At 45.7% G+C, this 12,811-nt stretch overlaps 1 protein-coding gene across 5 annotated transcripts in view; it reads right to left on the bottom strand.

Moving 5' to 3' along the window:
* JAG2 (jagged canonical Notch ligand 2) overlaps positions 1–12,811 on the bottom strand; it is a 288,684-nt gene that overhangs the window by 67,208 nt on the left and 208,665 nt on the right. For all 5 annotated transcript variants that reach the window (XM_033952670.1, XM_033952665.1, XM_033952666.1 and 2 more), the window contains one exon: positions 8,433–8,546. In XM_033952670.1, coding sequence (XP_033808561.1) covers positions 8,433–8,546 — 114 coding nt within the window. The remainder of the gene's footprint in view (positions 1–8,432; positions 8,547–12,811) is intronic.

The raw sequence follows: 12,811 nt of genomic DNA, 5'->3' as shown, positions 1-12,811 counted from the left end.
TCTACAAGATGTGTGTGTTTAGTGCCTGTACCCCACTGCCCCCAAGCCAGTCTGATTTTCATGAAATGAACAGATTTGAATGCTATGTGAGCAATGTGTGACGGCCTACTTCAAACATATTAATTGTATATCCTGAAATCCAGACTGGCTAGGGATACCTCACTTAAGAAACCCTGCCTTATGCAAACCAACTCATTATTACATGGCAGTGTAGGTTACATCCATCAGACATTACAAGTTACTTCCTCCGTGATTTTTTTTTTTAAGAATTCAAATCATTTCACTGTTTTGAACTAAGTACTTTATGTTTGGTTTCAATGTTTTTGCTTTTTAAGGATCTGTTGTATGCATGCCACTTTTTTATATTCCACGAACTTTTCAGGAAGGGCATGCCAGGTATTTCATCACCCTTTCTGAAAAAATATATATTCTGAAATTGTTTTTAAGCTCCTTGTGACTTCATATCATGTCCTCTTGTTCTACAGTTTCCCCTGGCTTGGTAATGCCTAGTTTGTTCAGTATTACTTTTCAGGTCTGTATGTTTCAAATATGCATTTCCTGGAGGAATGGAGGTATGTTTTCTGATGGAGACCTCTTACCATTTTGGTTGCATTCAGATTCTACACCAGCCTAAAGCACTTTCATCACGACCTGCAGCTCTAAGCAATTGATGGGCCTCTGTGCTTCCACCGCACTACAGATTCCCTGAGCATACTGCTGGCAAAAATGCAACCCTCATCCAGTGAAACTGGCATCAGTCATAACCAATATCCAAGGGAGTAACGCCGAGGCCATACCAATATTGTTGCGATACAAACACCATTTCAAGCTACTCTGCACCTGGTGTGTCAAACACAGACGCACGTTGTAATCCTATGATACCAGCAACCACAAGGCTAAGAGGGACCATTGTAGCAGATGCATATGGGTCCCGACTCAAGGGACCACCTCCAGGGTTGCTGCCATGGAACCTAGCACCGCACACTGGGATGCAGAAGTCATAAAAACCAACAAACTTAATCCTGAAGTTTGGTCATTCTCTGATCCAGCAAAAAAACACCTTGCCCTGTGCAGTGTTGACGCATACTCCCAGATATTCCAGAATCTGAGATAAATAAGATGACTTCTGGAGAAATTGATTATCCAACCAAGCGACTGCAAGAGCGGAATCACCCAGACAATGGTTTGACAACTCTGTTCCAAAGCAGCCCTGATGAGCCAGTTAGAAGCAAGCATATGATGGCATATAAAGGCCAAATAGCCCATTCATCTGCTCATCCACTATCTCATCTTCCTAAGAGATCCCATGTGCCTGTCCCAAGCTTTCTTAAATTCAGACACTGTCTCCACCAGCACTATTGGGAGCCTATTCCACGCATCTACCACCCTTTCTCTAAAAAAGTATTTTCTTAGATTACTTATGAGCCTACCACCAATCAAGTGGAGCAGGCTTCGTCCAAGGCAAGACAAATCATGGGCTGCATACGAAGGGGTTTCGTCAGTCGTAAGGCGGAAGTCATTATGCCATTGTATAGATCCATGGTGAGGCCCCACCTGGAATACTGTGTGCAATTCTGGAGGCCGCATTATCGCAAGGATGTGCTGAGACTGGAGTCGGTGCAAAGAATGGCCACCCGGATGGTCTCGGGATTCAAGGATCTACCATACGAAAAACGGCTTGACAAATTACAGCTATACTCGCTCGAGGAGCGCAGAGAGAGGGGGGACATGATCGAGACGTTCAAGTATCTTACGGGCCGCATCGAAGCGGAGGAAGATATCTTCTTTTTCAAGGGTCCCACGACAACAAGAGGGCATCCGTTGAAAATCAGGGGCGGGAAACTACGAGGTGACACCAGGAAATTCTTTTTCACTGAAAGAGTGGTTGATCGCTGGAATAGTCTTCCACTACAGGTGATTGAGGCCAGCAGCGTGCCTGATTTTAAGGCCAAATGGGATCGGCATATGGGATCTATTCACAGGGCAAAGGTAGGGGAGGGACATTAAGGTGGGCAGGCTAGATGGGCCGTGGGCCCTTATCTGCCGTCTATTTCTATGTTTCTATGTTTTAACTTCATTCTATGTCCTCTAATTCTGGAGCTTCCTTTTAAATGAAAAAGACTTGTCTCATGTGCATTTATGCCATGTAGGTATTTAAACATCTCTATCATATCTCCCCTCTCCTGCCTTTCCTCCATATTGAGATCTTTAATTGTATCCCCATATGCCTTATTACAAAGACCACTACTCATTTTAGTAGCCTTCTTCTGGACCAACTCCATCCTGTTTATATCTTTTTGAAGGTGCGATCTCCAGAATTGTGCACAATATTCTAAATGAGGTTTCACCAAAATCTTCTACACGAGCACCAATACCTCCTTTTTCCTACTGGCCATAGCACTCCCTATGCACTCTAGAATCCTTCTAGCTATCATCACCTTTTCAACCTGTTTGGCCACCTTAAGATCATCATATACTATCACTTCCAAGCCCCGTTCCTCTTTTGTGCATAAAAGTTCTTTGCCTCCTAAACTATACCATTCCCTCAGGTTTTTGCAGCCCAAATGCATGACCTTACATTTATTTATCGATTGATTTTTAAATTCAATACACAAGTATCCACTTATTACAGAAACAGAGATAAAGAAAAAGATATAAAAAACAATTTTTTAAAATCAGGAAAAGTATTAATCTACATTATTAGACCACAATAATTAAAGGGGAGTGAAAATATAAGGCACGGAGAACCTCAGAAGAAAATTAACATATATATCAAAAGGCCATTAGCACTTCTCCAGCGGTAAGCTTCTTTAATCCAATCTAATATACTGATTTTCAAATTATCTTCTTAAGTTCTATGAAAGATTTCAGTTGTTCAGGAATAAAGAATATATGTCTCAAACCACCCAACCGTATTAGACATTTACAAGGATAAAGCAATCTAAATGTAGTTCCAATATTCAAAGTTTCCCATCTAAGAGCAAGAAAAGCTTTTCTTCATTCTTGTGTGACCTAGGTCACATCTAGAAATATCCAAACTTTCTGTCCATAGAACAGACTCGGAGTTGCGGAAATACTTTTTCATAACATTATTCAAATCCTGTTCAAAAATAAAGGAAACAACCAAAGCAGCTCTTTGGGTGGTTTCATTTGATGATTGTTCTAAAATCTATATACCGTATATAAAATCGGAGGTATGTATGTGTGTATGTATGTGTGTGTGTATGTGCCGCGATCACACAAAAACGGCTTGACCGATTTGAACGAAACTTGGTATGCAGATCCCTCACTACCTGGGATGATATGTTCTGGGGGTCTCGCGGCCCACCTGCACACGTGGGCGGAGCTACAAACATAAAATCAGATTTCACCCATTCATGTCAATGGAAAAAATGTAAAAAGCTGCCATTCTCACAGTAATTCAAAAACGGCTTGACCGATTTGAACAAAAATTGGTATGCAGATCCCTCACTACCTGTGGTGATATGTTCTGGGGGTCTCGCGGCCCACCTGCACATGTGGGCGGAACTACAAACAGAAAATCAGATTTCACCCATTCATGTCAATGGAAAAAATGTAAAAAGCTGCCATTCTCACAGTAATTCACAAACGGCTTGACCGATTTGAACGAAACTTGGTATGCAGATCCCTCACTACCTGGGGTGATATGTTCTGGGGGTCTCGCAGCCCTCCTGCACACGTGGGCGGAGCTACAAACAGAAAATCAGATTTCACCCATTCATGTCAATGGAAAAAATGTAAAAAGCTGCCATTCTCACTGTGACCAATTTGGACGAAACTTGGTATGCAGATCCCTCACTACCTGGGATGATATGTTCTGGGGGTCTCGCGGCACACCTGCACACGTGGGCAGAGCTACAAACATAAAATCAGATTTCACCCATTCATGTCAATGGAAAAAATGTAAAAAGCTGCCATTCTCACAGTAATTCAAAAACGGCTTGACCGATTTGAACAAAAATTGGTATGCAGATCCCTCACTACCTGTGGTGATATGTTCTGGGGGTCTCGCGGCCCACCTGCACACGTAGGCGGAGCTACAAACAGAAAATCGGATTTCACCCATTCATGTCAATGGAAAAAATGTAAAACGCTGCCATTCTCACAGTAATTCAAAAACGGCTTGACCGATTTGAACGAAACTTGGTATGCAGATCCCTCACTACCTGGGGTGATATGTTCTGGGTGTCTCCTGGCCCCCCTGCTCATGTGGGCGGAGCTACAAACATAAAATCAGATTTCACCCATTCATGTCAATGGAAAAAATGTAAAAAGCTGCCATTCTCACAGTAATTCACAAACGGCTTGACCGATTTGAACATAACTTGGTATGCAGATCCCTCACTACCTGGGGTGATATGTTCTGGGGGTCTCGCTGTCCTCCTGCACACATGGGCAGAGCTACAAACAGAAAATCAGATTTCACCCATTCATGTCAATGGAAAAAATGTAAAAAGCTGCCATTCTCACTGTGACCAATTTGAACGAAACTTGGTATGCAGATCCCTCACTACCTGGGGTGATATGTTCTGGGGGTCTCGCGGCCCACCTGCACACATGGGCGGAGCTACAAACTGAAAATCAGATTTCACCCATTCATGTCAATGGAAAAAATGTAAAAAGCTGCCGTTCTCACAGTAATTCACAAACGGCTTGACCGATTTGAACGAAACTTGGTATGCAGATCCCTCACTACCTGGGGTGATATGTTCTGGGGGTCTCGCGGCCCTCCTGCACACGTGGGCGGAGCTACAAACAGAAAATCAGATTTCACCCATTCATGTCAATGGAAAATATGTAAAAAGCTGCCATTCTCACTGTAATTCAAAAACAGCTTGACCGATTTGGACGAAACTTGGTATGCAGATCCCTCACTACCTGGGGTGATATGTTCTGGGGGTCTCACGGCCCACAACTCTATTTTGCTTGCTCAAGGGTGGGCTCACCCAAGAATTTATATGTTCTTGCTCCAGGAGGTGAAACTAAAATTGTTGTTTATAATCACGTTTTGCGTTAGTTGTATTGTATTCATTTTGTCAAATATTTCACTTTATAATTTGAATATTGTACTTTTTATTAAGCTGTAAAAAAATACTTTCATTCACCACTATAAAGTATCTTTATTTGAATCCATTTACAGTGTTATTGCTATAATTAAATACCCGTGCAACGCCGGGGCATCAGCTAGTAGCTGATAAATGTTCGAAGTCCAATTCTGTTCTGAGGATGAGAAGATTGTAGTACATTTTCATTCTGGAAATTCTTCTTAGGGACCTTCAAATAGAATACCCTATTTTTAGGGGTAATCATTTCAGAAGAAAAACGAAAAACTTCCATGAAGTATTTCTTAAACATATCTAAAGGTAGAATCCCTGGATCCATTGGAAAATTTAAGAAGCGTAAATTCAATCTTCCATTATTATTTTCTAATCTTTCTCCAAGGGAGGGAACCGGATGCCAGAGGGGAAAGCCAGACGCCAGCACTAACCGGCTGACCCTCCCCCCTCGCCCTCTAAAGCAGGTGCGGCAGCGGATGGCCAGCAAGAGCAGTACTGCCGCTCCTGCTTTAGGGGGCGAGGGTCAGCCGAATCGAGAAGCCGATTTTTTTTTTTGTTTGTTTTAAATCGATTCAAATCGATTCACCCGAAGTGAATCGGGCAGCACTATTCTTGGGTAGCCTCATGTACAAGAACATAAGGAATGCTTTCTCGTGGGTGGCTCTCTCATGCTAGCCATTTTAGAGTTAAGAGGCCGCGGACACCTGGGATTTCAGAGAAGATATATTGAGGACTTGCAAGGTCTTTATAAAAATAAAAGCTAATTCCTCCCTATGGAAAATCTGTACCACAGTAGATCTGTCTCCTCAGAAGTAATCTCACCCTCCTCAAGTCCCAAACACAGCAAGATCTCCGATTCCAGATGCTCAGAATGTCAGAAAGAGAAAGAGGCAACAGACCCCACCTCAAACTCCTCATCCAAAAATCTCAATTTCCTAGAGAGGTCCAACAGGCCCTGTTGGGAAGCCAGAAGGAACTCTGATGAGCTTAACTGCTGTTGCTGCTGAGACAAAGGCATCACAGCTAGCTGAGAAGAGCACTTCATCAAGTAAGCTTAGTGGAGGAGCAGAATATACAGCAGAGAGAAGAGCTGAGATGCAGCTAGAGTCTCAAAAACAGGCTCAGCTGATTCCCCCCTCCCCCAGCAGTGGAAGAGACCAAAGCTGAAGGGATGAAGGATTGCGAAGAGCCCAGTATTACCACAGGAACTTGACCCAAAATGGCTGTGGCAGACTGCAAAACCGCATTGGCAGCATCTGTATGAGACGAGAAAGGCCACAATACAGCTTGGCAAGAAACAGGCTACTCATCCAACAAAGATACATTATCTCAATAAACAGCATCAGAACACTCCGCTGAACATAACCTCGACGCTGTTCTCATTTCGCAAATCAGGAGCAGTGCATCACTGTTTCCGCAGCCATCCTTGATACTAAAAAATAACCACAAGACTCCTGACAAAGGGAAATTTAAAGATACACTTGCCCAAATGTAGAAAAATGGTCCAGGATACCCCTGCCATTCAAATCCAAGTTAACAGCTTACAGCTTACTCCTTACACATCCTATAAAGCCATTAAGGCAGAAAATGCTAAATTCAAGCACTTTTTTTTTTAAGGAAAACTAGAGGAAGTGGAAGGGAGAGACCTGGTGCCATAAGATGTATCCTGGAAGTCAGCCCCAGGCAGCCTAGGCACTCTCTAGCTCTATCAAGCTGAGCAACCCAGAACAGGAGCTAGCTGAGAGAGAAACTGTCTATATACCTGTTGGAGATACTGACTATCTAAGGAGCATTCTATACTATATCAGAGATCAGTCAGTGCCTTCTATACCCACCTGCTGATAAATGGACAAAATCCACAAGCTTTTGGATTCATCTGCTGCATATGCTAAGGAAGAACATCCCATTCCTGGACATTCTAGATTACCCCCTCAATAACTTATGCAAAACAGGCCTTCAAACTGTTCAAGAATTTTCTTCTGAGTTTTTGTATTTATTTGAAAATTATTTATTCGAGAGACATTGAAATCTATATAGGATACATTGGGGAAGGAATACAGTATTTACTCTAAACATATTTGCATAGAGCGGCATAATAAAAATAACCGTCTAAGCCAGTTAGAGCGGCATAATAAAAAAATCCCGTCTAAGCCAGTTTTGGGCCTAAGTCGCTAGTTGTCCAAAGTCGGCAGCGTCCAAAGTCCATTCTCAAAAAATATATCCAAAATATTTTTTTTCGAGAATAGTCTACTTCTATGTCCAGCCATTTGACTGTCCAGACCGCTAAGTTGTCTGTCTTTATACCTCATTGTCATCCAAAAAATTTTCTAAGCCTAAAACACCTAGAAAAAGACTTTTTAGACATGGGAGGGACCAGCAAAGTGATGGACTGGCCACCCAGACATGGCAACAGAGCACCTTACAGGTTACTTCTGTGAACTTCACAAAAAAGGTGCCACAAACATCTCAGCACAACTCCCTTATAGGTCATGGTGAGCCCCCAAAACCTACTATACCCACCTGTCTACCACCCCAAAAGCCCTTATGGCTGCAGATACCATCTATATAGCAGTACAGTAGGGTTCTGGAGGGGTCTGGTGGGTGCACATTTTCCAGCATGAATGCAGTGGTTAGTGGCTTATGGGCCTGGGCCCTCCTCTCTATGGTTTACTAGCCCACCCCCAGACTACTTAAGACACCTCTTGCAGCTCTACTAGGCTTTCCTATGCCAGGTTCTGATGTTCTGGAGGCAGGTATGTACTTTTTTATTCCAATTTTTATGGTGTGTGGCGGGGGTCAGTGATCACTGGGGGAGTGTTGGGGGGGGGGTCTGTACTTTGTCCCTGCAGAGTTCTTTCTAGGAAGTCTCGTTAAACTTTCGAATATCGCTGCAGGACGACTAAGTCTAGGTTGGCCCATATCCCGGCCTAACCACTCCTTCAAAGATGCCTCTTTTCATTCTGGGCACACAGCGGCAGGGAAAAGACCTAAGCTGCTTTTAGATACATTTAAAACCCGTTTCAATTATCGGTACTTGGATAACCTGTCTTTTTGATCGTCCAAGTGCCAATTTAGGCAGGTTTTTAGACGTATTTCCATTTCAATTATGAACCTCATATTGTTTAAAAGTTAAGGTTACTTGTGCTAACTACATTTTCTCGGTTACATCTTTGCTTTAATTTTTCATCAGAAAGGTGGGTTACACATTTAATCAAAGTCACCATTGCTTCAGACATGCATCATGGCACAAGCAGGGAATACAACCTTTAATCTTATATAAATCATCTCTGGATAATTATGTTAACATTTGTACCATAATCTGCAAAGATTCTCTCCTGCACTATGAATACTTACCAAGGTTGCAGGTGCTTCCCTCCCATCCCAGAGGGCATGAGCATCGAAAAGTATCTCCTGCATCATAGCATGTTCCACCATTGCTGCAAGTGTTTGCATCACACTGGTATTCCCCTACAGAGAATGGTAAAACCATTAAAGTCCAATAAACTGCTGCACATTCCATCAATACAGAATCTAATCACTATCTTTTATTAATACAGAATTCCAAAGGATTTGCTTGTGCATCAACAAACATGCAAGTCAAAAAATTTCCACAAATGCAACATTCCCAAGCATAATAAATTTGATACCCAAATTCCATAATAATGTTTTATTTTTAAATTTCCTTTGCTTAAATACCACACACAATGGTGCCAGTCAATTATACACCAGCTAGAGATGTAGAGGAATGGACTGAAACACAACTTGGAATATCATACATTTTTTTCATTAATTTTCATTGTGTCATCCACTGTTTTTGCAATCCAAATTCCTAAGTATTTTATACCATCTTCCTTCCAAATAAAAGAAAATGGATCAAATAAGCCTTTTGTACAGTGTACATTTAGTGGAAGAACTTCTGATTTATTCCAATTTATCTTGTAACCGGAAAATTTTCCAAACTTCTCAATTAACTCAAGCAAACATGGAATGGTTGTTTCTGGATTCCTCAAATAGCACAGTTACTTACCGTAACAGGTGTTATCCAGGGACAGCAGGCAGATATTCTTAACACATGGGTGACGTCACCGACGGAGCCCTCGGTACGGACCTTTTTAACTAGAAGTTTCTAGTTGGCCGCACCGCGCGTGCGCGAGTGCCTTCCCGCCCGACGGAGGAGTGCGTGGTCCCCAGTTAGGATAAGCCAGCTAAGAAGCCAACCCGGGGAGGTGGGAGGGACGTAAGAATATCTGCCTGCTGTCCCTGGATAACACCTGTTACGGTAAGTAACTGTGCTTTATCCCAGGACAAGCAGGCAGCATATTCTTAACACATGGGTGACCTCCAAGCTAACAAAGAGGGAGGTGGGATGGTTGGCCATTAGGAAAATAAATTTTGTAACACAGATTGGCCGAAGTGTCCATCCCGTCTGGAGAACGCATCCAGACAGTAGTGAGTAGTGAACGTGTGAACTGAGGACCAAGTGGCCGCCTTGCAGATTTCCTCGATGGGCGTGGAGCGGAGGAAAGCCACAGAAGCAGCCATAGCTCGGACTCTGTGGGCCGTGACAGTTCCTTCCAGTGAGAGACCGGCCCGAGCGTAGCAGAAAGCAATACAGGCAGCAAGCCAATTTGAAAGTGTCCGTTTGGAGACAGGACGACCCAAACGGTTGGGGTCGAAAGACAAAAAGAGCTGAGGGGCTGTTCGGTGAGCTCTGGTGCGATCAAGATAGTAAGCAAGGGCCCGCTTACAATCCAGCGTGTGCAACGCCTGTTCCCCAGGATGCGAGTGAGGCTTAGGGAAGAAGACGGGCAGCACAATGGACTGGTTGAGGTGAAAAGCTGAGACCACCTTGGGAAGGAATTTAGGGTGGGTACGCAGAACAACCTTGTCATGGTGAAAAACAGTGAAAGGTGGGTCGGCAACCAGTGCATGCAGTTCGCTAACCCTCCTGGCAGAGGTGATGGCAATTAGGAAAAGCACCTTCCAGGTAAGAAGCCTGAGAGAAGCTGTGGCAAGAGGCTCAAACGGAGGTTTCATGAGAGCTGAGAGAACCACATTCAGGTCCCAGACGACAGGAGGAGGCTTGAGAGGCGGTTTGATGTTGAAGAGTCCTCTCATGAATCTGGAAACCAGAGGATGAGCCGTGAGGGGTTTTCCGAGAATAGGCTCATGAAACGCAGTGATGGCACTGAGGTGGACTCTGATGGAGGTAGTTTTGAGGCCAGCGTTGGACAGTGAGAGCAAATATTCCAAGACAGTTTCCACCGCTAAGGAGGTGGGTTCTTGATGATGCCGGAGACACCAGGAGGAAAATCTGGTCCACTTCTGATGGTAACATTGGAGAGTGGCCAGTTTCCTGGAAGCGTCCAAAATGAGGCGGACCGGTTGAGATAGATTCTCCGGAGAGGTCAGCCCGAGAGAAACCAAGCTGTCAGGTGGAGCGAAGACAGATTGGGATGTAGCAGAGACTGATGCTGTTGCGTAAGTAGAGTAGGAAACACAGGAAGTAGAATGGGTTCCCTGGAGCTGTGCTGGAGCAGGAGTGAGAACCAGTGTTGGCGAGGCCACCGAGGTGCGATAAGAATCATGGTGGCGTGGTCTTTGCGGAGTTTGGACAAGGTCCGCAACATCAGAGGAAGTGGAGGGAAGGCATACAGGAACCGATCCCTCCAATCGAGCAGGAATGCATCCGGGGCCAGACGGTGAGGAGAGAAGAGTCTGGAGCAGAATTGGGGCAGCTGATGATTGTGAGGTGCTGCAAAGAGGTCCACCTGCGGAGTGCCCCATCGAGCAAAGATGGAGAGCAGAGTCGGAGGGTCCAACGTCCACTCGTGGGGTTGAAGGATGCGACTGAGATTGTCGGCCAGAGAGTTCTGTTCGCCCTGGATATAGACCGCCCTGAGAAAAAGATTGCGGTCCGTGGCCCAGGTCCAGATGCGCAGAGCCTCCACACAAAGGGGGCGAGATCCGGTGCCGCCTTGCTTGTTTATGTAGTACATGGCGACTTGATTGTCCGTGCAAAGGAGGAGAACTTGAGGGCAGAGGAGATGTTGGAAAGCCTTGAGGGCATAGAACATGGCTCTGAGTTCCAGAAAATTGATGTGATGACGACGCTCCTGTGGGGTCCAAAGTCCCTGGGTGCGTAGATCTCCTAGGTGAGCTCCCCACGCGTAGGGGGACGCATCTGTGGTGATGATCATAGAGTGGGGGGGCAGATGAAAAAGCAGACCCCTGGAAAGATTTGAGGAGTTCAACCACCATTGGAGAGATTGCTGAAGAGATGATGTCACAGAGATGGGATGAGAAAGAAGGTCCGTAGTCTGTGACCATTGGTTGGCGAGAGTCCACTGAGGCGTACGAAGGTGGAGGCGTGCCAGAGGAAGGACATGCACCGTCGAGGCCATGTGACCCAGTAGGACCATCATCTGTCGGGCAGGGATGGAGGGGTGCATGAGTACCTGACGGCAGAGATGGAGCAGGGTCCGCTGGCGATCGGAGGGGAGAAAGGCCCTCATTAGCGTGGTGTCCAGAACTGCTCCAATGAATTGAAGTCGCTGGGTGGGAAGCAAGTGCGACTTGGGGTAGTTGATCTCGAACCCCAGGAGGTGGAGGAGAGAGATGGTGTGATGAGTGGCTTGTAGCACGAGTTGAGATGAAGGTGCTTTCACCAACCAATCGTCCAAGTAGGGGAACACCTGGAGGTTGTGAGACCTGAGGAAGGCCGCTACCACTATAAGGCACTTGGTGAAGACCCTGGGTGAGGAAGCTAGGCCGAACGGTAGCACCTTGTACTGATAGTGATGGTGCAGTACCTGGAACCGTAGGTAGCGGCGAGAATTCTGGTTGATGGAGATGTGAGTGTAGGCCTCTTTGAGGTCCAGGGAACATAGCCAGTCGTGTTGAGAAAGAAGAGGGTAAAGCGTGGCAAGGGAGAGCATTCTGAACTTCTCCTTGACCAGACACTTGTTGAGGTCCCTGAGATCGAGAATGGGACGGAGGTCTCCCGTCTTTTTGGGGACCAGGAAGTAGCGGGAGTAGAATCCCTGACCCCTTTGATCTGGAGGTACTTCTTCGATGGCACTGAGAAGGAGGAGGGATTGAACCTCCCTCAGGAGGAGGGGGGTTTGGGATGAGTTTGAAGCAGACTCTACGGGAAGGTTGTCCGGAGGTAGAGTCTGGAAGTTGAGAGAGTAGCCGTGGCGGATGATGTTGAGGACCCACTGGTCCGACGTAATGACTTCCCAACGGCTGGAGAAAATGGTGAGACGACCTTCGATGGGTTGTGGAAGAGGTAGCAAGGGTGGATGACTGGCTATGCCCTGGAGAGAAGAGTCAAAAGGGCTGAGTTTGTTTAGTAGGCTGAGAAGGCTTAGAGGGTTGAGTGGCCTGAGATCGAGCCTGAGCATGATGTTGCTGTTGACGGGGCCGCCGAGATTGCTGGGGAGGCGGGTTGAGTGGTCTGGCTGAGAATCTCCGTTGATAAGATGTTTGTGGCCGATAAGGTCGGGTAGGCGGTGCCTTCTTTTTCGGCTTGATCAGGGTGTCCCACCTGGTCTCATGGGCAGAGAGTTTCTGTGTGGTGGAATCCAGTGACTCTCCAAAAAGCTCATCCCCGAGACAGGGGGCGTTGGCCAGACGATCCTGGTGGTTGATGTCCAGGTCGGAGACTCTGAGCCAGGCCAAGCGACGCATGGCTACGGCCATGGCAGAGGCCCGAGAGGTGAGCTCGAAGG

Source organism: Geotrypetes seraphini, chromosome 7, assembly GCF_902459505.1.
Source record: "Geotrypetes seraphini chromosome 7, aGeoSer1.1, whole genome shotgun sequence".
NCBI classification, from domain to species: Eukaryota; Metazoa; Chordata; class Amphibia; order Gymnophiona; family Dermophiidae; genus Geotrypetes; species Geotrypetes seraphini.
Note: the sequence above shows the minus strand (reverse complement) of the source record. Positions and strands in the feature narration are given on the sequence as shown.